This window comes from Cetorhinus maximus, chromosome 15, assembly GCF_964194155.1.
Source record: "Cetorhinus maximus chromosome 15, sCetMax3.hap1.1, whole genome shotgun sequence".
NCBI lineage: Eukaryota > Metazoa > Chordata > Chondrichthyes > Lamniformes > Cetorhinidae > Cetorhinus > Cetorhinus maximus.
This window is the reverse complement of record NC_135893.1, coordinates 58,418,204-58,444,601: the sequence shown is the minus strand read 5'-3', so window position 1 is coordinate 58,444,601 and position 26,398 is coordinate 58,418,204. Positions and strand designations below refer to the sequence as shown.

Genomic DNA, 26,398 nt, shown 5'->3' with positions numbered 1-26,398 from the left:
CCCTCAATTTTTTCCTTATATCTTTCTTTATTCAGCCAGTGTCTCGTTACTGTTGAGCCAGAATATATATTTTTCCTTGGTTCTGTTGAACGCCATTATAAATGCTTCCCAGTAATGTTCTACATCATAATTCGCCATTGAATTGAAATATCTGAACTCCCATGGTGAAATTTGAACTCACATTCTGTGAATTATTAAACCAGGTCTCTGAATTGCAAGCCCAATAATATAACAACAAGGTTATCCTAACCACACTTCTTCTCACTTCAACCACACCATGTTTAAACCATGGCTTAAAACAGAGGTTTCTGCTCAGGGTCTCAACTGCAAAACTCTCACTCACCTCTCTGTGCAGCCATTTTGGAGTTACCAGCCACAACTGATTAATTTACCTCATTTTCTGTCCTATTATTTTTAATCTCTGCTGCGGAATCCTGCATTTTGGGTCTTTGTCTTTCACACAACTAAAAAGCGAAATTCATTTAGGTAGCTGATTGTCAAAAATTTAGCAGAAGTAGTTGATGCGAGTGTGTGGAGACAATGGTTTATTACCGAGTACTCAATTGAGTGTCACTTAAGAGGCCTGGTAACAGTTGACGTAAGGCGAAATCCACTGCAGTTGGTGGAGTTGCCTATTAGGATGGAATAGAAGTAGATCATTGGAACCAGAGTAACAAGAGGGCTTAATTCTACATTCAGCCCATTCCATAACCAAAGCTGATAACATCACTGGGAGCCAGAAACAAGAAATTATTTCCAAACTTCTTAACAAAAATATAGTTATTGAATACAATGATCTAATTCTATAATATGATCCAGTGCATTTTTGTAAATCCATTTTGCCCTCGGTTTCCTCATTGGTGGTTTTACTTCAGCCCATGTGATATTTTTAAAATGGAAACAATTCAACTGATGGAAGTAAAGGCAAAATTGTTTAAAACATAGTTATATAATCTATGTGAAGACTTTGGATGCTTGACACTGTACTATCCTCTATCCCTACACAAGCTCAAAGTTCGAATGGATTGTTAAGAGGGCGGGGTGGTGGTGGGTTGGTCTGGCATTTAGAAGGAACAAGGGTAACGGGAAACAAGTGAAGAGAGAATAAAATTAGGGAGCTCCTTTGTATCTTTCAAAAAAAAAGTTAGACAAGAAATCTCGATTCTGGTCATTACCTGACAACTCCCAGTCCAGAAATAGGTGAAAATGTCAATACACAAGCACTGCCACAGTCCATTTTAAGTTATGTAGTCTAGGGTGGTAAAATGCCTGATCAGTCTATTGTGTGTTCATAATTGTATCACAAAACAGAAATGGCAAGAAAAGAACTGACTTTAAAAAGCTGGCTTCCCTTAGCAATAGAATGCAAAATAAGATGTTGGTTCTGATCTATCATTTCTTCTAAATAAAATAGCTAAACCTGATGTAAAAGCTACAGTTGGATAAAACATGCAGAATGCATACAGCAACTCAAAATTAGGACATATGAAGCACTGAGCAAGAAAATTATATTTTAAAAATATATACTTTTGGGACAGGGCAGCAGTGGCAAAAAATACACCCATGAAAATGGAAATCTCATTTTAGCAGGCAAATTATTCCTCAGGACTAATTAATTCTTGCCACCAGCTCTCTGCTAATGACAAATGGTACAAAACATACTTGATGCATCAGTAACCTTGGAAATAGGTAACATGATGAGTTAGATTTTAAGAGTCTAAACTGACCTGGGCATCTGGACAACGGATGGTCAAAATAAAAAAGTTTGCAATTTCGCCACCATATTTCTTAATAAACAGAGCTCCGTTTACAAAAATATCTATATTGACTGACAGATACATGGAGTATAGAAAATGTAAGAAAATACTAAAAAAGGAAATCAGGAAGGCAAAAAGAAGACATGAGGTTGCTTTGGCAGATAATGTGAAGGTAAACCCAAAGGGTTTCTACAAGTATATTAAGAGTAAAAGGAAAGTAAGGGACACAATTGGTCCCCTTGAAGATCAGGGTGGTCGTCTATGTGTGGAGCCTCACAAGATGGGAGAGATCTTAAACAGTTTTTTTGCATCAGTATTTACTCAGGAAACTGGCATAGTGTATAAGGAAGGAAGGGAAACAAGCAGCAGTTTCATGGAACATATAGAGATTAAAGAGGAGGAGGTGCTTGCCGCCTTACAGCGAATAAAGGTAGATAAATCCCCCGGGCCTGACATGATATTCCCTCGGACCTTGAGGGAGACTAGTGTAGAAATTGCAGGGGCCCTGGTAGAAATATTTAAAATGTCCTTAGCCACGGGTGAGGTGCCGGAGGATTGGAGGGTAGCTCATGTTGTTCCGTTGTTTAAAAAAGGCTCCAAAATTAAACCAGGTAATTACAGGCCAGTGAGCCTGACGTCAGTAGTAGGTAAATTATTGGAAAATGTTCTGAGAGATCTGATATATAATTATTTGGACAGCCAAATGCATGGTAGGTCGTGTTTAACGAACCTTGTAGAGTTTTTCGAGGAGGTTACCAAGAAAGTAGATGAAGGAAAGGCTGTGGATGTTGTCTACATGGACTATTGTAAGACCTTTGACAAGGTCCCACATGGGAGGTTAGTTCAGAAGGTTCAGACACTTGGTATCCATGGAGAAGTTGTAAACTGGATTCGAAATTGGCTGTGTGGGAGAAGACAGAGAGTGGTAGTGGATGATTGCTTCTCAGACTGGAGGTCTGTGACTAGTGGTGTGCCTCAGGGATCTGTACTGGGACCATTGTTGTTTGTTGTCTATATCAATGATTTGGATGATAATGTGGTGAATTGGATCAGCAAGTTTGCTGATGACACTAAGATTGGAGGTGTTGTGGACAGCGAGGAAGGCTTTCAAAGCTTGCACAGAGATCTGGACCAACCGGAAAAATGGGCCAGAAAATGGCAGATGGAATTTAATAGGGAAAAGTGTGAGGTGTTACATTTTGGAAGGTCAAACCAAGGTAGGACATACACAGCAAATGGTAGGGCACTGAGGAGTGCGGAGGAACAAAGGGATCTGGGAGTTCAGATACATAATTCCCTGAAAGTGGTGTCACAGGTAGACAAGGTTGTAAAGAAAGCTTTTGGCATACTGGCCTTCATAAATCAAAGTATTGAGTATAGGAGTTGGGATGTTATGGTGAGGTTGTATAAGATATTGGTGAGGCCAACTTTGGAGTATTGTGTGCAGTTCTGGTCACCTAACTACAGGAAGGATATCAGTAAGATTGAGAGAGTGCAGAGAAGATTTACTAGGATGTTGCCGGGTCTTAAGGAGTTGAGTTACAGGGAAAGATTAAACAGGTTAGGACTTTATTCCTTGGAGCGTAGAAGAATGAGGGGAGATTTGATAGAAGTTTACAAAATTGTGAGGGGTATAGACAGAGTAAATGCGAGTAGGCTCTTTCCATTTAGATTAGGAGAAATAAACACGAGAGGACATGGCTTTAGGGTGAAAGGGGAAAGGTTTAGGGGGAACATTAGGGGGAACTTCTTCACTCAGAGAGTGATGAGAGTGTGGAACGAGCTACCATCTGACGTGGTAAATGCGGGCCCATTCTTAAGTTTTAAGAATAAATTAGATAGATACATGGATGGGAGAGGTCTGGAGGGTTATGGACTAGGTGCAGGTCAATGGGACTAGCGGAATAATATTTCGGCACAGACTAGAAGGGCCGAACGGCCTGTTTTCTGTGCTGTAGTGTTCTATGGAAGTGGTCACAATGCATTAATAACACCCTAGGGCACAGATAAAACTCCAAAACTATTAACTGAAACCTAAGATCATTTTCTAAACCAGTTGCTTTTTTCTTTTCAGTGACCCAATATAATTTCTGAAGAGTGGTTTTGTTCAGCATTCAGCATTTTTTTTCTGGTTGGCTCTACCTTGACACAGAAGAATGCCCAGATCAATTAAATAAATTGAATAAACTGTGTTTAATCATCACACATGATGAGTTTACCAAGCAACAATCTACAATTCAGGGCAACAAATATTAATTGTATTTCTTAGTAAGCTTTTAATTTGTTAAATTCAAGCTGAATTTGTTTTTTCCCTCCCCAACACCTCACTTGGAGAGGAGGAGAAAGAAAGGAATAACTGGGCCCAATGTTCTTTGAGATGAGTGAGTCTTATAAGCATATGAGAAATAAAGTTTAAGATTACAAATTATAAAAAAAATATATTGCACAAATCCAGCAGCAAGCATGCCATTATATGAATAATTCTTGAAGGTAGGCCACTTTCCAAGCCAGTTTATACCCACATGAAGATCTTCAAATTGAGTTTCCCTGCTAGGCTATTCCAATGATGAGACTAAGACCAGACTGCATACCAGAATGATTCAAATAGCAAAAAGGATGCGGCACAAATTCAAACTAACTTACTGGCTGGGAATACAAATTTTCCCAGCATCACCCTGCTCTGCAAATATTCATGCACAAATTTGAAATCTCACAAGCCACTGTTTGCTACGGACCTGCATGGAAACTCATAACTATCTTATTTATAACTGACAGTATTGAAATGGCCCAGAAGGCAACAGAATTCATTTCAGGATCTCCAACTTAAAAGAAAATGTCAAAAGAAATTTACAGTACAACTTACTTTCTTCTATTAAAGAAAAGGATTAGGGTACTTGGAACAAAAATAGCCTCCTTGACTTTGCCTTTCCTTCATGTTTGAGATTCAAACCAGTGTTCTTAATTGTAGACTTTTTGTGAAATCTTCTCCCACTCAGGGGAAACATGACAGCACCCTCAACCCTTGCACCATTTGCCTTCTCTCCCCTTTCAAAAAAATTTACCTTCTCAAACATTTATTCTGATTGACCCTTCTATCCTTTGCCTTCAATGCTGGGCATCTGTTCCCTTATCCAGTTCCAGTATCTGTATCCTTTCCTCGACCACACACCTACCCCCACCACAACCCCCAATAAAGCACCACAGTGTTTTTGACTTTAAAAGCATTATATCAATGAAAGCTGCTTTTTTTGTTAAACTGTTCAATATTTATTTAGGAGATGCCTCTATTTTCTAAGTTCAGAAGCCATTGAGGTTGAATCCAGTACTGGTTTAATCTTCAAAAGTTCTTTTTCAAACAGGAGGGGAGGAGGAAGAAAGGAAGAGCAGTAGTGACAGGTGTTTCCATGGCTCTAGACATGACTCCAGGATAGTCTGTTGTTTCCCGAGTGACAGTGTCAAGGATACCACAGAGTGGCTGCAGGACATTCTTCTGGGGTAACGCGGTCAGCCACAGCTCATGGTTCACGCTGGTATCAATGACTTAGGTAGGAAGGGGATGAGGTCCCGAAAGCAGATTGTAGAGAGCTAAGAAGGAGATTGAAAAGCAAGACCAGCTGGTGTAGAAAGGAGGGCATCAGACTTCTGAGGCATTGGGACTGGGGAAGGTGGGATCTGTACATACCGGATGTGGAACTCACTACCACAGCGAGTGGTTGAGGTGAATAGCATGAACACATTCAAGGGGAAGCCAGACACACACGAGGGAGAAAGGAACAGAAGGACACACCGACAGGGGGGAGAAGAAAAGGGGTGGGCGGAGGCACATGTGGAGCACAAACACTGACAAAGACCATGATGAGCCAAGGGCACAGATTGACACATGGCAGCATGATATCATCGCTATAATGGAAACTTAGCTTCAAGAAGGGCAAAAATGGCAGCTCAACAGCCCTGGATATAAGGCTTTCAGGCAGGATAGGGAGGGGGATAAAAAAAATGGGGGTGTAGCATTATTGGTTAAAAAATCAATTGCAACTGTGAAGAGGGATGATATACTAAATGAAGCATCAAATGAGGACATATGGGTTGTGCTCAGAAATGGAAAAAAGGAGCAGCCACACTGAGAGGAGTGTACTGTAGACTCCCAAATACTGGAAGGGAGTTGGAAGAGCAAATATGTAGGCAAATTTCTGAGTGCAAAAACAATAGGGCAATAATAGTTGGAGGCTTCAACTACCCTAATATCAACTGGGAGACAAACAGTGTGAAGAGCACAGAGGGGCACAAAATGGAGAATTCCAAAGAGTAAATGACCAAAAAATTCCTCCTAATCTCCATATTAAATGGAAGACCCCTCATTTTAAAACTGTAGCCCCTAGTTCTCGATTCTCCCATGATGGGAAACATTCTCTCAACATCTACCTATCAAGCCCCCTCAGAATCTCTTTTTTTCCATTCTTTCGCAGGATGTAGGTGGCGCTGGCTAGGCCAGCATTTTTTGCCCATCCCTAATTGCGCTCAAGAAGGTGATGGTGAACCCTTTCTTGAACTGGTGCAGTCTATGTGGTGTCAGTAGACCCACAGTGTTGTTAGGAAGTGAGTTCCTTGATTTTAACCCAATGACAGTGAAGGAACGGAGATATAGTTCCAAGTCAGGATGATCCATGTGTGGAGGGGAATTTGCAAGTGGTGGTGTTTCCATGCATCTACTACCCTTGCCCTTCTAGGTGGTAGAGGTTGCAGGTTGGAAGCTATTATCAGAGGAACTTTGGCAAATTACTACAGTGCATTTTGTAGATGGTACACACTGCTGCAACTGTGTGTCAGTGGCGGAGGGAGCAAATGTTTTTGAATGGAGTACCAATCAAACGGACTGTTTTGTCCTGGATGGTGTCGAGCTTCTTGAGCATTGTTAGAGCTGCACTCATCCAGGCAAGTGAAAGCATTCCATCACACTCTTGACTTTGCCTTGTAGATGGAGGAGAGGTTTTAGTGAATCAGGAAGTGAGTTACTCGCCATAAAATTCCCAGCCTCTGACCTGCTCTTGCAGCCACAGTATTTATATGCCTGGTCCCGTTCAGTTTCTGGTTAATGCTGATCATTGACGGAAACCCAACTGAGTGCCAGTGAGCAGGTTATGGCGGAGTAAATGCCACCTGATAGCACTGTCAACGACACTTTCCCTCACTTTGCTGATGGCAGTAATTGACCAGGTTGGATTTGTTCCGCTTTTTGTGGACAGAACATACCTGGACAAAGTTTCCACATTGCCAGGCAGTTGCCAGCATTATAGCTGTACTGGAACAGCTTGGCTAGGGGTGCAGCTAGATCTAGAGCACAAGTCTTCAGTACTACTGCCAGAATGTTGTCAGGACCTATAGCCTTTGCAGTATCCAATGCCTTCAGGCGTTATGTAGACTAAATCGAATTTGCTGAAGACTGGCATCTGTAATGCTGGGGACCTCAGAAGGCCAAGATGAATTATCCACTCAGCACTTCTAGCCAAAGATGACTGCAAATGCTTCAGCCTTGTCTTTTGCACTGATGTGTTGGGCTCCCCCATTATTGAGGATGAGAACATTTGTGGAATCTCCTCCTCCTGTTCATTGCTTAATTGTCTACCACCATTCACGACTGGATGTGGCAGGGCTGCAGAGCTTAGATCTGATTCATTGGTTGTGGGATCGCTTAGCTCTGTCTATTGCTTGCTGTTCAGCACGCGAGTAGTCCTGTGTTGTAGCTTTCCCAGGTGATTAGGAGGAATTTCTTGGTCAATTACTCTTTGGAATTCTCCACCAGAGTAGTGGAGACTGGGTCATTAAGTATATTCAAGGCTGGATTAGGCAGAGTTTTGATCCATAAGGGAATGAATAGGTTATGGGAGGCAGGCAGGAAAGTGGACTTAAGGCTAGATTCAGATTCAGGTATGGCTGGTGCTGTTCCTGGTATGTCCTCCTGCACTCTTCATTAAACCAGGGTTGATCCCCTGGCTTGGTGGTAGGGGAAGGGATATGCCAGGCTATGAGGTTACAGGTTGTAGTTGAATCCAATTCTACAGATGGCCCACAGAGCATCAAGAATGCCCAGTTTTGAGTTGCTAGATCTATTCGAAATCTATTCTATTTAGCACGATGGTAGTGCCACACAACACGATGAAGGGTATCCTCAATGTGAAGACAGGACTTCACTTCCACAAGGGCAATGCAGTGGTCACTCCAGCCAATATTGTCATGGGCAGGTAGAGTTGGATATCTTTCAATAAGATCACCCCTCATTCTTCTAAACTCCAATGAGTATCGGTCCGACCTGCTCAACTTTTCCTTATAAGACAACACTTTCATCTCAGGAATCAGCCAGATTCATTATTCCATATCATTAAAATAGATTGCAAATAGGTGAGGCCTAAGCACTGATTCCTGAGGCACCCCATGAGTTAGTTTATTTGCCAACCTTAAAATGACATGTTTATCCTGACTCTATGCTTACTGTTAGTTAGCTAAGACTATATCCATGCTAATATATTATCCCCAACACCATCTTGCATAGTAACCTTTCATGTGATGCCTTATTGGATGCCTTTTAGAAATCCAAATACGCTACATCTTCTGGCTCCCCTTTATCTCCCCTGCTTGTTACATCCTCAAAGAACTCTAACAAGTTTGTCAAATACGTTTTTATTTTCATAAAATGACACCGACTCTGCTTGATTGATTTTCTAAATGTCCTGCTACTACTTCCTTAGTATTGGATTCCAGTACTTTCCCAATGACAAATGTTAGGCTAATTGGCCTACAGTTTCCTGCTCTCTGTTTCCCTCCTTTCCTGAGTAGGGGTGTTACATTTGATAAAAGTGAAAAGAGGTGTTTTTAAAAGAAATAAGGAAATAGGTGGGAAATGAGGCACAACTCTTTCGAGTGCTGCAAATGGGCCGAACTGTCAACCTCTCTGCTATAAAATTCTATGATTCTGGGACAGGAAGTTAGAAATCATTCCAGGGTACAAAGTTTGAAAACAAAAATGCAAACCTTTCTCACAAAAGCAGGCATGTCAACACAATAACTAAACCACATGATCACACGTAATTTTACAACCCACAAAACTGTGAAATTAATTGATACACCAATATGACATTTATATTTATTTTTTAAAACAGTTCCTCCAAACATTGCACAAAATATTTATAAAATGGTTTTACCCAGCTCCCTAAAAGTCACAATACTAAGACTTTTTCTTGAAACATGCATTAAAACTTTTCACTATTCAAAACATAGTAAAATTCCCTTCTCTCATACCCATACTTGATATGCATCACAGTGCATCTCACCTAATCTAAAGCATTTACATTCAGTAATTTGGGTCCAGTGATGGGAAACGAACAGCAATGTGCTAGCTTCCCAACCATGTTTACAACAGCAGAACCATATACCAATCAGTCCACATTTTAATGTGTCTACAATGCTGGCAGGATAAGGAAGCTAGTCCTGTTCGCACTATGAAGTACAATCGATGGAGGTTCTAATGAAAGGTCATGGACCTAAAATTGATGCTATCTGCCCTGCTGAATATTCCTGCATTTTCAGTTTTTTAAACAGAGGAGGATCAGGTCCCCCTCCATAAAAGTTATCGCATTCATATCTATGTCAGTATATGTTGTTTTAAAGATGTCATTAAATCGGGTCCTCATAACTTTGTTCTGATGGTTCACACTCATAGCACCAAAAGAAATCTATCCAGCTGGATATTCAACCCCGTAGCTTTTTCTTGATTTTTTTATGCAGTCACTTTTTATAGCAGCAAGTAGAACAGGGAGCTGTAGTTACACTGCACAACACTGGAATGAGAAGACAAAACTTCATTCACGGCTATTGAAACTTATGCACAGGATTTATTTTGTATGTTTCCAACCCTGATCAGTTTGAAAATAACCAACATTATACCACCAAAGTGTCATAGGAATATACATTTTGCTCAGCCTTTACACTACTTCTGTTTTCATTACCACATCAACAAAAAGGAATGGTGAATGAATAAAAGTTCTCGTATTGTGTCCACAGAAACTGTGGATAAACACCCTACAGCACAATTGTAAACTCTGTTCTTCCAATATTGAATTGTATGTGCAATGAAGGATTAAATATTGAATGAACATTGTGAGGTGTCTGAAGTAGGATAAGGCACTAGTGATTGCAAGCTTGTCACAAGCGATGGCAACAGAAGAAACTTGATGGGAAAAATAAAAATACCATTCAAAATTGAAAAATATTGGTTTACATGTGGTTTCCCAATATTGCATTCAAACCAGTACATTAATACACCCAGTGACAAAGCAGTTTATGTTGCCCATTTGGCATCAGCATTCTTAGACTACTCAATGATAGGACCATATTTAACAATAGACTTTCAGGTTAAGGCTACATTGCATTGCCTCAATTTCTTTAAAATGAACAGCTGCCGAATGACAGATCTGGAATGTAAGGAAAACTTTTTGGGGGGGGGCTGGAATTTGGTAGCAGAATTTACGCACCAGTCACTGCACGTTTTAACACAGTTACTTACCAGTTTTATTAGGATTACATGAAATACACAGATCTGCCAAATGATTGGACACGACATGACAGAAGGTGAGGGCAGCTTGATTGAGCTGGGGCAACCCGTCCTGAGGACACAGGATAAGCAGCTAATGGTGGGAAAATAACTGTCCAGTTTATCAGTATAACCCCAACTGCTTCTATATGAATATACGGAAATATTTTCAAAAAGCAAGTTAACTTCCTTCATAATTTATAATAAAACATTGAGGAATAAACACAAAAATAGTTCGCTATAAACGAACTGCCACTCTAGCCGTTGGATCTTCGCGTTCTTTATTGGCTCTTAGCAAGCCGAAGAAAGCGATAACATATGCACGTTTTTTTAAAAAGCTAAAGAAAAACAACTTTTACAAGGAGATACCTACCCCCGCTCCAACGAACGCCATCTTAAATCTGAGGGAGACGATAAAGCTCGAGCACCTACCTCAATCTCGCGGTTTTTTGGCGGCGGTGGAATTGGCGCTGTGTCAGTGAGGGCGGGGGAACAAAGCGCTGTGATTGACAGGCGGGGCGCGTCACTTCCGCAGCGTGGACACTCTCGTGGTGATTGTGACGCAAGCGCCCCTGCACTTGGCTGTGGGAAGCCCCTGGCGTTATTGCGTTGGAGACGCCATTGTTGTGGCGGAGAGGTGGTGTTGGTTTGAAACTGCGGGACTTGCTTCAGACTTGGCATTAATGCGCCGCCCCTGTGTAACAGTTTAGTACTTGAATGGTTATTTATTTTTTTTAAGTGTTGGCTATATGCAAGGTGTAGTGATGGGTGAGCGTTAGGGTGCTGCAGTGCGAAGATGTGTCTGAGAGACGCTGACGGGCCTTTCGATTGGAACTGAGCCTAGGAACCACCCGCCAGGAAGTCGGCCTGTCTTGTGTGCCGTCCATTCGGAGCGCGGACTCTTGCGTTCCCGTATCACATCCAGCTCCCCATTCCTCCCACCCCCTTCCCCACCCCCACCCCCCTTTATTTCCAATTTGTCCCCTCAGTCTTTCGGACAATAGGCCATGGATCCCACTTGCTCCTGAGTTACTCTTGCCGAGGAAAAAGAGGCGCACCTCTGGTGGTACTAGATCCTTGTGTGTGTTATGTGTTGTTGTTCCCTCTTTTACTTTACCATTAATACGAGTGACTTTTTTTCGTTTAAAACAAACCCTCCCAGTCTTAAAAGGAGACGATACTTAGAGATGCCCCTGAAGACAGTGTCTGTGGGTGAGAAACGAAGCTAGGCACAATCGTTGCAACAGGATTTTCCGAATGAAACCAAGACTGAAACGTGGATCTGATTCTCTTAGATTTTAAAAAAACTGCGCCGAGATCTACTGCATTGCGGCTTTGTAATAAAAAGGAAGAGGGAAAATAAACTGAATATTTTTGAACACTTTACCTTGGGAAATAAATCCTTTGGACTTCGTACAATTTCTTGGACATTTAAACTATACCATTGACTTTTGAACTATCGGTTTATTAGTGAGTAAAGCAGCTAGTATTTAATTTTGTGCAATGTGCAGTTGAAAGAAAGCCAGTTATTTCCTGACTTTACCATCCAGTATAGTGTTTTTTATAAATTGCTTTAATACAACAAAGTCTAAAATACTTGAATTTCAGATATTAAATTGTGCAAAAGAGGATTTTTTTTTGTTTTTGTGTTTTGCAGTGGTAAAAGGGTAAAACTTTTTTGTGGGTAAGGCTTGTCCCATTTAAAAAAAAACAAAAATGTCGTGTGTACATTACAAATTTTCTTCTAAACTGAACTATGACACGGTCACTTTCGATGGGCTTCATATTTCTTTGAGTGATCTAAAGAAGACCATCATGGCCAGAGAGAAGCTGAAGGCGGCAGACTGCGATTTACAGATCACCAACGCACAGACTAAGGAAGGTAAATTAACCGCAGTGACTTCTTTCCATTTAAATACTGTTTACCTATCTGTCCTTTGTTTAGTGTTGCCTCTAACTCATATGTTATGGTAGACAAGATGGCGCACGTTTGCTGGATTTTTCCGAATTCGTAAGGACATATATTTGCACGTTGGGGCGCAGCAAACCGAGCGCATTAAATGTGTATGGCGCCATGATATAACTTCTCCAGCATTATCGTTTTGATCTTCACTACCAGTTAAAGCAGTTTTTTTTAAGTCACCGGCAGGCACTATCTGCTTTTTCCTGTGATTTTTTTTTCAAGATAAAAATGCTTTCCTTGCCCTTTGTCATTCATAAATTCATTCATGCCGTCCCGCCTCCATGGGTAAATCATGAAACTTCAAGAACTCAGTCTCCCAACTAATGTTCCTTGGAGGTCATCTCGCCTTCTCTACTGCGTCGTCTCGAAGAGTGCCCTTCAGACGATGACGGTCTGAAGCAATATGGTGCACATAATGACAGCAATTGGCAAATATTTTAATGTTCGAGCCTGTCGGAACCTGGATTGCATCCTCTCGAAAGTATTAATTTTAACAACAAATTGCCGCATATAAATCGATTTTAATATGAATTTTCACGTGACTTAAGTATTGTGTACCATTTCATTCCTAAATACTCGTTTTTGAATCGCAGTGACTGCTGGCTTTAGAGTTTTCTACCATCTGCCATGCATTTTTCCTAATGGGAATAGTAGGGTTGACTTATTGGATTGGCTGTCCTCTGAACAGAATGAAAATTCTATAATGTTGGAGGAAAAATGAGTTGGGTCTGTATATGCTGCCGTTTTATTGCAAGTTCTCGTCAGTGAAGTCGTAGAATGTAGATACTTGAACATGCAGTCTAATTGGAGAAGTATTTTGCTGCCTTTTCAGCACAGTTTCTGTAGCTTATGCTGTCAGTCAGGAATGACATGCACTGTAACCATGACGTGCTTCCTCCTCTTGACCTGCCTGCCGCATTTGACATTTAACCAGTGAAATCATGAAACTCTTCTTAGCAGCACTGGGTGTACCTATACCAACCACATGGACTGCAGCAGTTCAAGGCAGTGGCTCACCACCACCTTCTTGGGCAATTAGGAATGGGCAATAAGTGCTGGCCTAGCCAGTGATGCCAACCTCATGAAAGAACTTCAAAAATCATCTTCCAATGTGCTGCCTCTGTCCAGCTAATTGAGATTACCCTCACCTGGTTCCACTCTTACCTATGGAGTCATCATCAAAGAATGTCTTGCAATGGCTTCTCATGCTTCCATAAAGTTATATCGAGTTCCATGGGATCTATTCTTTGCCACTCCTACAATATTTTGCAGATATGAAAGGCTTAAGACTTGCACCTAACACCTTTCACAGGACATCCAGAATCATATTACAGACAATGAAACTCTCCCTAAGCATAGTCTTTGTAATGTAATTGTTAAACCATCCATAACACAACATCGAGTTCCATGTGTGTGTTGACAACACCCAGCTCTATTTCACCAACATTTCTCTTGACCTCTCTACTGACTGTTGTCAGGCTGCTGAAATTTCTCCCTGCTAAATATTGGGAAGATCAAAGCTGTTGTGATTAGTCACTGCCGCAAACTGCACTCCCTTGCCACTGATTTAATCTGCCTTCCTGGCCAATGTATCGGGCAGAAGCAGGCTGTTCACAGCCTTGACTTCATACTTGAACTTAACTAATTCCACTGTTCTGTTGGTTGGTCTGTCTCCATAAACTTAAGCTCATCCTAGACTTAGGTACCCTTTCCAAAGTTAGCCAAGTTCCATTCATCATCACCACCAAACACTAACAAATCCTGTAACACTTCAATTTTAAAATTCTGATATTATTTGAATCCCTCAACCGGTTCTCTCCTCGTCTTTTTAGGACTTAAGAGTCTTCAAAGAACTGTGCTCTCTAATGCATCCCACACTTTGTTCACCCTCCATTGATGATCATGCTTTCAGGCCCTTGAATTCCCTTCCAACACCTTTCCACCTCTTGTCGTTGAAATTTCTTAAACCTATGTCTTTGACCAAGTTTTTGGTCACCTGTCCTAGTGTCGTCTCCTTTCACAATGTCAATTTTTATCTGATTACACTGCTGTGAAGCACCTTGGGATGTTTTACCACGTTAATGGTGTTATATAAATTGAAGTTATTGTGATATGTGACAAGCCAGCCATCATACGTGCTCTTTTATTAAATCTGTTTGGTGTATGTGCAATGTAATTTAAGATGTCTTGTTTTAGTAGTGAGTTCTCAAACAAGAAAATTAAATGGGTTATGTGTCTCTTCATTTGATCTTGACCCAGTGGAATAAACAATGATGCAGTACATTGGACCAGCTAGATATATTGGTGCATAATTTCAAAAGAGTTTGGTCTTTGAGTCTTTGCATGTTGATCTTATGTGATTTATGCTGGTTCTTGTGTTGCCTGCTACAAGTTGAAGAATATTTCAAGAAATGTGTGTAACTTTATATATTTTCCAGTTTGAATTGGAGAAAAAAGTAATTATAGGAGCTATTTTATGACCTTGAGTTCCTTAATTTCAGGACTCCACTCAGTGTGTATGATTGTTCCAGTTTGATGTGATGGGTATGTGATATGAAATTCTACTGGAGTTTGATTTTATTTTGAGAGTTTATAAATATGGTGGCATTTTAATGCTACTTTGTCAAATAGCATTTGGCTCCACATAATTTTATCCGCCTCTTGGAAAACCTGATGGGGATTGCAGTAATAAATTGTAACCTGAGAAGTTCTTGCTCTTTCTATAACTGCTTTATTATTTATTTCCCACATGTAAAGTATTGCCTGGTTCTTCTTTCCCCCCCACCTTGTTCCATTGTCTTCTGTATGCCTGATAGGTGTAGTGACTAGGCCATGTATTAGTGGCATTGGACATCAGTGTATACCAGTCATTTATATCCCTGTGTTTTTAAAATTGGTTTCGTTTAAATAGCCAATAAGATAAAAATTAAAAACAGCCACATTTTTACTTTGGGTTGTTTTGGGACTGAGAAAATAGTTTAAACAACATACCAGGCTATTTTATTTCTACAAATCCCGGACCATACAATTTAAAGAGCTCAGGGTCTTGGCAACTGAAGGCATGGCGGCTCATGGAAGCATTTAAAATTGGAATTGTTAAAGAGGCTAGAATCGAACGAGCGCAGATATGAGAGTTGGGGATTAGAGATGGGAGGCAAGCCCATAGTGGATTTTATAAACTAGGATGACAATTGTAAAATCGGGCATTGTTTAATCGAAGACACTGTAGGCCAATGAGCATGGGTTATGGGACTTGGGCGAGTTTAAACATGAGCAGCAAAGTTTTAGATGACTCCAAATTTATGGGGGTTAGAACTTAAGTCATTATTGGAGGTATTTTATGATCTTGAGTTCCTTAATTTCAGGACTCCACTCCGTGTATGATTTTTCCAGTTTGATGTAATGGGTATGTGAAATGAGTGTTTTGGAATAGTCGTCTTGAGTTCAGAGGTATGGGTGAGGGTCTCAGTATCAGACGAACTGAGGCAGGGGCAGAGTCAGGCAATGTTTTTTTTTGCTCATTTCTATATTTCTTAGTTCTGATGAAGGGTCATACGGACTCAACGTCAACTGTATCCCTCTCTGCAGATGCTGTCAGACCTGCTGAGTTTTTCCAGGTGTTTTTGTTCTGGATTTCCAGCATCCGCAGTATTTTGCTTTTATCTTAATGTTTTTTAATTTGTTCATGGGATGTGGGCGTTGCTGGCTAGGTCAGCATTTATTGCCCATCCCTACTTGCCCTTGTTCAGAGGGCATTTAAGAGCCAACCACATTGCTGTGAGTCTGGAGTTGCATGTAGGCCAGACCAGGTAAGGACAGCACTAAAGGACATTAGTGAACCAGATGGGCTTTTATGACAATTGGCAGTGGTTTCATGGCCGTCATCAGGCTTTTAATTCCAGGTTTTTATTGAATTCAAATTTCACCATTTGCCGTGGTGGGATTCGAACCCAAGTCCCCAGAGCATTACCCTGAGTCTCTAGAATATTAGTCCTGTGACTATGTCACCACCTCCCCCGTTACGCAAATGAAAATAGCCTTAATGATGGCTAGGATATATGGTCTGAAGTTGTTCTCTGGGTCAAATATGAAACAGATTGATAAATGTCTGGCTTAGGCTCTGATAGAGACACCAGAGGTAAGAGTACAGGAGCAGTTGATGACTGAATAGATAAGCATGGAACCTGGCGAGTGCATTCCTGGCAGGTATGACATTGAAGGCAGGTAGTGTGGTCAACTGTGTCAAAGGCTGTAGACAGGTCAGAAAGGCTGAGGAGGGATAGTTTAACAATATTCCAGCCACATAGGATATTGTCTGTGTCTTTGAATACTTTTGATGCTGTGAGGGAAGAAACCTGATTGAAGGGATTGAGTTCCTGGAATCATATGAGAAATAGCAGAAGTGGTAGCTCATTTGGTGTCTCACGTTTGCATTCGGCAAGATCGTGGCTGATCTCATTGTGGCCTTAACTCCACTTTCTTGCCCGTTCCCGTAACCTTTGACTAAAACCTTTGATCAAAAGTTTAAGGTCTAACTCCCGCCTTTAATATATCAATGATATAGGCATGAATTTGAGAGTTGACATTATGTTAAAGGATTTTTGCAGAGAAATAGGAGGTTGGAAATGGGGCAGAAGTTTGCAAGGCTGAAGGGGTTCAAGGGTTGGGTTTTTAAGGGCGCGATGATGGCAGATTTGAAGGGAGGGGAACAGAGAGCAGGTAATACCAACTATCACGGAGGCCAGGGTGGGACATGGGGTGATCAACGGCTTAGTGGGAATAGGGTTGAGGGAGCAGGAGGACAAGGTGAGCTTTGAGAGAGAGAAAAAAGTAGCGAAAGAGCAAGTTCAGGGTTTGGGACGGGAGGGTGTAGGTAGCTCTTAGGTAAGGTTTAACCTGGTGGGCTAGGAAAAGGGAAGGCAGAGGTACCTACTTGGCTGTTCTCAATCTTAGTAACAAAGTCCTTGAGCTCCTTGCATGTTGGAGCTGAGCATAGAGAGGATGGAGAGAGGGTCTTAAGACGGTTTGCTTGTAGAGAAAAGAAGCTGGGGCTTTTCTTTACATCCCAGGATGGTCCTGGAATAGGGAGCTGTTTTGGCAGATGAAAAAAACGACCCAATAATGTTTTACATGGTCCTGCAAGATCTGTAGGTGAATGGCTAAACTGGTTGTCTAAAGTATCCACTCCAGTCTGCATCCCTTGGGCTTGAGGGGGTCAGAATAGAGGTTGTACCATGGGGAGGGCCCAGTGTGAAAGGTAAATGGTTGTAATGAAGATTTGGGCTTCAGTGGATGAGGTGAGAATGTGCATGAGCAGATTGATAGCAGATGTATCGAGGTGAATGATTTCAAAGTACAGGTTTAAATGAACCGGGGAGAGTTTTTTCCCTTCCCAGGGGCCGGGTTAATGGGAAGGGGATGTGAGAGGAGAGGGATACAAGGAAGTCATTTGAAATGGTCTTGCGTGATTTACACAATGGGAGAAGTGAGGCCATTTGAGAAGGCAAGTTCAATGGGATGGCTGTGAATATGGATTGGGAAGTTTATCTGAAGGGAGAGATTAAGGAAGGATGGGGTACACTGAACTCTGAGAAGAGAGAGCATGTTGAGATGGAATTTGAAATCACCAAGTATGAGAAGCCCCTCGGTGCAGAGGCTGAGGGAGAAAAGCAGTGACGGTATCCTGGTGAAAAATTTTAGCATGCTGCAGTGCAGAAGCATAAACTTAATGTTCAGAGAAGTCCAAATTTGAGGGAGAGAAAAAAACAGTGCTTGCTGGGGAAAACGAGAGCCAGTGTGGTCAGTGATAGTATAGTGGTCATTTAAACTAGCAATTAACTTGGAGTTAGGACTAAAAGGCACTCGCCATTAGAGCCAGGGAGCTTAAATAGTGGAAGCGAGGAGATTTGGGGAGAAGAAGCATAAGGGTAGGGAGCTGACCAACCAGGAGTCATCTGCAATCATCCGAAAGTTCATCTTCAAAAGGGAAGACCAGTTGTTTAAACTTTTGCTCTGATTTGGAGACACCATTCGGTGATTTGCAAAATTCTCTGACAAAACAGCTATTACATTTTAATTGGGTTTTCTTATGCTCCTTTGAAGCAAAATATTTTCCTCCTGTTTAAATATTAAATGACATCTTCTGATTTACTGAGGGCAGGAATGCTATGTTTTGTGACATCAGAGGAAATCAAATAGTAATTTAACAAGTTTATTTAGCCTGTGGTCTCATGCAAGTTGCAGTTATGCCATTGAACTTGTAACCCATGTACCTTAAACAATATTCTAGAGAATTGGCAGTTTTAAAATTTAAATTCAGTTTGCAAAATCATAAGTAGAAAAGCTTGTGTCAGTAAAAGTACCACACAATTTAGTATTATACAAATATATATAACTTCAGAGGGTTGCTTTGGGAAAAGTACATTTTAGAAAATGGAAATTTCATTTATGTTATCCTCTTCGTGCCATGAGGGAATCAGATGCCTTTGTTGCCACGTGGTTTTGATTGCTAAATGAATTATGTTAAACTTAGTATTATGCAGTAGGAAAATCAGTGTTTATGGTTAAATATTTTTTTAAAATTCAACTTTTATTACTTTAGTTCAAAATTTGATGGCTACCTTTTCACTTCAGTGTACAACATTATAACCCAAATAGAGTTGGGGGAAATTGTGCTTTGATGCTTGACGTATGTGTTCTGTTCCACTGTCTCCTGTTGCACATACAAGGCTTCCATGATCACATGCTTCTGACATATTGAAACTAGCAATCTGCTAGACTTCTGTTGAGCAATAAAATGGGCACTTTGCTCTACAAGTGTCAGAACTAAAATAACTGAAAAGGAAAGATGCTGATGAGGTGGTTTTAGACCATAGGATTCCTGTGCATATAGAAGATCTTTCATGTTGAAATACTATTTTATATTAAGATGTGTCACAGCGCTCAAGTCCTCTCTTGCTTTGGGCTCATTCAAGATTAATCAGCACTGCATTTTTATCAACAGAACTTTCTAGTAAATTGCTTTAGGGATTGCCCCCGCCACACCCCCCAAGAAGCACTTTAAATTGACAAGCTGTTTGGTTTAACAAATCCAGTCCACTGGATTGACTTTCTTCAGTTTAAATGAACTTATTTTATTAAATAAGTTCTGTTTCTCTAGCAACCATCTTCCAAATTGTTGGGAAAAAATACATTTTACTGTTATGTTGATAATCTCCCACCACATTACCAAAAATAGTGTGACACCCTCCTCTCCAAAAACCATTCTTCCTAGAAAGAAACTGATGTCTGATCCATATAGTTTGTGGCTTATTAAAGCAATTGAATGAAATTGACATGCATTCTGCAGTTGTATCACACATTTCGGGAGAAAGTTATTCTTCGTAATCTGACACCTGTAGAATAATGGTTTCCTTAATTTACAGAATACACGGATGATAATGCTTTAATCCCGAAGAATTCATCTGTCATTATAAAAAGAATTCCTATTGGAGGTGTGAAATCTGCAGGCAAAACATTTGTCATGTAAGTATCTGCAATTTTTTCATGCAAAATATACCTGTGTGTTAAGGAGTGACATCTTCAGAGCTTGAGAATGATGCCTTTGAGAGCTGATGGGGTCTCTGCTAATTGCTAAAATGCAATCCAATCTTGTTCTTTAGTAGATGCAAGGCAGAAGCATGTTCACATTTAAATGAATAGTAGGAGGTTGTGTAACAGTTATAGCAGAAGTGAACTTAATATTAATGGATAATGGACTTACTAATATGGGAAATAATAAATTGACTGACAGGAAGAAAGAGTATAGCTCTGAGTAAATCAGGTAAGACTAGATGCTACAAAAATAATATGACAAAACTAAAGGCTCTGTATCTAAATGCACGTAGCATTTGAAACAAAACAGAAGAATTGATGGTGCAAATAGAAATAAACAAGTACAATCTGATACCCTTTAAAGACATGGCTACAGGATGACAGGGACCTGAATATTGAAAGGTATGTGACTTTAGGAAGCTAGGAAAAGGTGGCAGAGTGGCTCTGTTAATTAATGTTATTAGCACATTAGAGAGGAATGACCTAAGCTCAGGAAACCAAGACGTAGAAGCATTTTGGGTTGAGCTGAGAAATGAAGAAGGCAGGGCGTCACTTGTGGGAGTGGTGTATAGGCCCCCTAATTGTAACTATACGGTAGGGCTGAGTATAAAGGAAGAGATAATGGGAGTTTGTCAGAAAGGTATAGCAATAAACATGGGGAATTCCTGCCTACATATAGACTAGAAAAATCAGGTGAGCTAAGGTAGTGTAGATGAGTTCATATGTTTTCAGGATAGTTTCTTAGAACAGCACATTCTGAAGGCAACCAGAGAGCAAGCTATAGACCAGGTGTTGTGCAATGAGATAGGATTAATTAATAACCTCAGTGAAACTTTTTCGAGTTATCAACAGTCACAGATTGCAACTCTTTCGAGTACAATCACAGTTCTTGGTTTCCGGGAGTAGGACATGAACCCACAACCCTCTGATTCAAAGGCGAGGGTGCTATGAACTGAGCCACAGCTGACACCTCTATAACCTCAGTGAAGGCACCCCTAGGTAGCAATGATCATAATATGATTCAATTTTAAATTCTGTTTGAGGAGAAGAGTGGGTCCAAGACTAGCATTTTAAACTTCAATAAGGGTGATTGAGGGCATGAAAGCAGAGCTAACTAAAGTGAACTGGCAAATTAGGTTAAGGGATAGGTCAATAGAGATGCAGTGGCAGACACTTAAAAGGATATTTCAGAATATGCAAAATAGATACATTTTAATGAGAGAGAAAAATTCCAAGGGGAGGGCCCACCATCCATGGTTAATTAAAGTTAAAGACAGTATCAAACTTAAAGAAAAATCATATAATAGCGCAAAGAAGGGTGTCAGGTCAGAAGATTGAACAAAATATAAAAACCAGCAAAGAATGACAAAGATTAAAAAAGAGGGAAAAATTAGTGTACGAGAGAAAGATAACTAGAAATAGAAAGACATAGTAAGAGTTTCTATAGATATTTAAATAAGAAAAGAGTTAGAGTTAACATTGGCCCTATAGAAAGTGAGTCTGGGGAATTAATAATGGTAAATGAGGTGGCAGGTGAATTAAACAGGCATTTTGCATTGGTCTTCACCATTGAGGATACATGTAACATCCTAGAAATAACTGTAAACCAGGAAATGGAAGGGAGGGAGGAACTCGGGAAAATTGCAATCACCAGGGAAGTGATGCTGAGCAAATTGTTGGAGCTGTGGACTGATAAGTTCCCGGGTCCTGATGGACTTCATCCTAGGATCTTAAAAAGAAGTGGCTAGTGTTGATAGTTGATGCATTAGTTTTAATTTTCCAAAATTCCCTGGATTCAGGGAAGGTTCCATTCAATTGCAAAATAGCAGATGCAACTCTTAATCAAAAAGGGAGGGAAACAGAAAGCAGGAAACTGCAGGCCAATTAGCTTAACATCTGTCATCAGGAAAATGTTAGAAGCTATTATAAAGAAATTATAGCAGGGCACCTAGATGAATTCAAGGCAATCAGGCAGAGTCAGCATGGTTTTGTGAAAGGGAAATCGTGTGAAAGCAATTTATTGGAGTTCTTTGAAGGAGTCGCATGTCCTATGGAATAAGGGGAGCCGGTGAATTTACTGTATTTGGATTTCCAGAAGGCACTTAATAAGTTGCCGCATCAAAGATTATTGCAGAAAATATAAGCTCATAGTATAGAGTTAACATGTTGGCATGGATAGAAGATTGGCTGGATAGCTGACAGGAAGCAGAGAGTTGGCATAAATGGGTCTTTTTCTGATTGGCAGGAGGTAACAATTGGTGTGCCACAGGGGTCAGTGCTGGGGCCTCAACTTGCAATTTATATAAATTACTTGGATGAAGGGACTGAAGGTATGGTTGCTAAATTTGCTGACAACACAAAAATAGGTAGGAAAGTAAGTTGTGAAGAGGACATTAGGAGGCTACAAAAGGACATAGGTTAAGTGAGTGGGCAAAGATCTAGCCAGTGGAGGATAGTGTGGGCAAATGTGAAATTGTCCATTTTGACAGGAAGAAGAAAAAAGAAAAATATTATCTAAATGGTGAGAGGTTGCAGAGCTCTGAGATTCAGAGGGATCTGGGTGTCCTAGTGCATGAATTTCAAAAGGTTAGTATGCAGGTATGGTAAGTAATTAGGAAAGCTAAAAGAATGTTATCATTTATTGTGAGGGGAATTGATTACAAAAGTAGGGAGGTTATGCTTCAGTTGTACAGGGCACTGATTAGACCATATCTGAAGCACTGTGTACAGTATTGCTCTCCTTATTTGAGGAAATATGTACATGCATTAAAAGCAGTTCAGAGAAGGTTTACTAGATTAATACCAGGAATGGGTGGGTTGTCTTATGAGGAAAGGTTGGACAGGCCAGGCTTCTATCCACTGAGTTTAGAAAAGTAGGAGGTGACTTAATTGAAACCTTACAGGGTGGATGCGTAGAGGATGTTTCCTCCTGTGGGAGAATCTAGAACTGGGGAACCACCTTTTTAAAAATAAGGGATCATTCATTTAAGACAAATGAGAATTTTTTTGAGGGTCGAGAGTCTTTGGAACTCACTTCCTCAAAAGGCAGTGGAAGCAGAGCCTTTGAATATTTTTAAGACAGAGCTAGATTGATTCTTGGTTAACAAGGGGGTGAAAGTTTATTGGGGTAGATAGGAATGTGGAGTTGAGGTTACAATCAGATCAGCCATGATCTTCTTGAATGGTGGAGCAGGCTTGAAGGGACAAGTGGCCTACTGCTCCTAATTCATATGTTCGAATGTTAACTGGAGATGCACTCTGCAACCTTTTGTTTTTCATTTTAGATGTGAATGGCAGCAGATAAGATTTTAGTGAGTATTTAAGGCCAACAATGTATTGCAGTATCTCATAGTTCTGTAATTTATCAACCTATCAAATATTTTGAATGTTGTGAATATGCATATGCCATTGTGTTGGAGGAAACAACAAGCTGCCTGGATGTCTGCAATAACAATGGATGGTCGTTGGTTGTTTCAATATAATCGCAAAGTACCTAGCAAATGCATAAAATTGTAGATATGCTGTACTGCATTTTAGAATTCTTTTTTGTAAAGTTAAAGGATAGAGTGCCTTATGCGATAGATAAAACTGGGGTTTTGACCTGGAAGAGACAAGACTGGGCTCTCATTGCGTTGTTGCCCATTGTGTTCGCCTCTTGTTATCGTGCATCAAACAAACTTAGCTGATAGCAGTCCAAGCCAAATCTGATTCATCAGGTAGATCTTGTCCCTTTCATGAGCTAATCAGTCACCCCAAGTCTCTTATTACTGAAATACTGCCAATAAATCTGACATCTCTAAATTTTAAGACAGTGTTCATTACTTTGACTTCGTGGGCTGTTTAGGTCAACAGATAGACCATATTATAAAGTTTACATTGATATTCCCATTAATTTACATGTGTCTCAAGCTTCAGAAGTAAACTAATATGGATATTCTTAGTATTTATCCATAACAGGTACAGCCTTTCAAAACAAGAAGCATAATGCACAAATAGAATTGAGCTGTAAACCCTTGGGAGTTGGTAATGGTCGTGTTCTATGACCATCTTAATCTTATGACTTAATTTTTCTCTTGTTTTTGCCCTGTCCTGCCCTACCAAGCACCAGCAGTATGCATTTCTTGCAACTGTTTATGTTGTATGTTCTCTGTTTACCTCCTTCTGAACCTAGCTAAATAAATACAGCAGAGTCTAGTGAAATATTTTTTAAATTGGCCTTTATGCTGTTGGGGCAGTTGTCTGAACCCTAAATCAACTTTCTGGAAGTGATCACTTGACATAGTGGCTGAACCTTATCAAAATTACCAATCTGTGGAGGAGTACCTGAATGTGATTTTTGGTTAGTCTGTAAATGCATTTTGAGGATAGTGATTTCTTGATGGGGGCATATTCTAACAGTTCAAGAGGATGTGCTGGGAAGAATATAATGGCATTTTATTACAATGAGAGTTAATACTGTCAGTGGTAACCGGAAATGTGGAGCGTTCCAAAGTAATACCATTCTATTCACACCAGGGAAAGCGTGGCATTTAATCCAAAATAAACTAGTTCTGTTCCTGCTCCTTTGTATGAGAAGAGATGTAAAACTTAAGTTTAAGTAAATTACCTTAAAGTAACATTTTAATATTTAAGTTTTCCTGTTGCATCTTTTTCATGTTACTATTATATTTAACACGCAGGGAGCATGTTTTCACATCTTGATATTGTAAGACTATGATAATTCAAGTTCCATTGATTCAAACCTAGTGTCATAAGACTGGCAAACTGAGAATGGATGTCCCACAAGGATCAGTGCTGGGACCACTATTGTTCACCAATGATAAATGATCTAAACTGGTGTTGGAAGCACAATTTCAAAGTGTGCCCTAAACTGGGGGTTATAGTTAATAGGAGGGCTGTAACAAAATACAGAAAGGTATAAATAAACTTGTGGAATGGGTGTATAATGTATAGCTGGCAAATGAACTTCAATGTAGAAAAGTGAGAGGTGGTATAATTTTATAAGGAGGATAAGGAGATCACATACTGTTCTGAAAATCAACATCTACAGGGACCAGAAGGATTTGGAGGGTACAGTTCGACAAATTAAATGTAACAATGCCGATGACCATAAAAAAGGCAAATCATGCATTGGGATTCATTTCTAGAGGAATAGAATTGAAAAGCTGAGAAGGTTTAGAAGCTTGATTAGACCCTGCTATCAGGAAAGGTTAAACTGGAGAAGGTGACCTGATCAAGGCTTTAAGATTTATTAAGGGTTTGTTAGGGTGAGACCAGAACTAGGTGCCATAAAAATGATAGTCACTAATTAATCCATTAAGGAATTCAGGAGAAGCTTCTTCACCCATTGTGGTGGGAATGTGAAACTTGCTAGCACAAGGAGTAACTGAGACTAAAAGCATTGATGTATTTAAGGGGAAACTGGATATAAATGAGGAGGAAAAACATAGAAGGATACATTGGGGTTAGATGAAGTAGGGTGGGAAGAGACTCGTGTGGAGCATAAACACCTGAATGGACTTGGGCAGAGTGGCCTTTTTCTGTGCTGTATGTATGAAGTGCCTGTTCTCCTGCTGGTGGTGAATGTTGGTTGCATTCCTGTGCAATATAATATACAGTTCTTTTGGTATAATGTATTTTGTTAGTTCTTAGGCTTTTGACTTAATTTAGTTGCAACTTGGGGCATTTTCACATGTCCCAAGCAGGAAGCAAAATATTGCAGGTGCTGGTAATCTGAAAATGCTGGAAACACTCAGCAGTTAGAGGGTCACCGACATGAAATCTTAACTGTTTCTCTGCACAGGTGCCTGACCTGCTGAGTATTTCCAGCATTTTCTCTCTCTTTCAAAGCAGGAAGATTTGTCTTTTAATGGTGATGTGTTACTACTGAACTAGAGAATCTAAGTGTAAATTCTTTAAACTTGATGAGGCATTGACTGAAATTGTCTGACAAGGTTATTGTATTGCATCTAAAATCTTTACTCTTCTGATTCATCCATTTTTTGTACTTAAGTTATACCCAGTATTGAATTAAGTGTAAATATCAAAAGTGGGAATTAAGTGCTTAAGATGTGAATTCGAATAATTGAATTAATTGACTTTGAATCGAATAGGTTATATACAATTTGAAAAAAGACAAGCATTCGTACAGTATTCCGTCCCAAATGCTGTTGATTTGTGCTCAGCAAGATCCCACAAACAGCAATGAGATAATTAACTACTAATCTGTTATTGACTAAAGGGGCAAAAAATGTTGGTTAGGATGCTAGGAAAACTAGTTTTTTAGAAGATGTCATGGCATTGTAAACATCCACTTGATACAGTGGAATTAATGCATCCCCAGAGTGCTGCAGTAGTGTCAACCTCAAGTGCTCTATCCTATAATTTTATTTGGTTAAAGCGCACTAATTAGACTTAGTAACCTGTTGATCTCTTGCTTGGGTCAGTGGAATTGCTGCAGGTAGTTTCGGGACAGTCCAGATTATGTCAACCAGTTTCTAT

The 26,398-nt window shown here is 40.1% G+C and overlaps 2 protein-coding genes across 7 annotated transcripts in view; one reads left to right on the top strand and one right to left on the bottom strand.

The window, feature by feature from the left end:
* LOC144690711 (putative helicase with zinc finger domain) overlaps positions 1–10,828 on the bottom strand; it is a 453,895-nt gene extending 443,067 nt beyond the window's left edge. For 3 of the 5 annotated variants that reach the window (XM_078558473.1, XM_078558477.1, XM_078558476.1), the window contains exon 1: positions 10,715–10,774. The gene's annotated coding sequence lies outside the window, so the exon portion shown is untranslated. Of the gene's footprint in view, positions 1–10,314; positions 10,487–10,714 lie in introns of all 5 variants that reach the window. The other 2 variants (XM_078558474.1, XM_078558475.1) reach the window with 2 other exon arrangements.
* Positions 10,829–10,926: 98 nt separating this feature from the next.
* Positions 10,927–26,398, top strand: part of LOC144690721 (E3 ubiquitin-protein ligase RBBP6-like) — a 29,336-nt gene continuing 13,864 nt past the window's right edge. For both annotated transcript variants that reach the window (XM_078558493.1, XM_078558494.1), the window contains exons 1-2: positions 10,927–12,223; positions 19,729–19,828. In XM_078558493.1, coding sequence (XP_078414619.1) covers positions 12,058–12,223; positions 19,729–19,828 — 266 coding nt within the window. In that variant the 5' untranslated portion in view covers positions 10,927–12,057. The remainder of the gene's footprint in view (positions 12,224–19,728; positions 19,829–26,398) is intronic.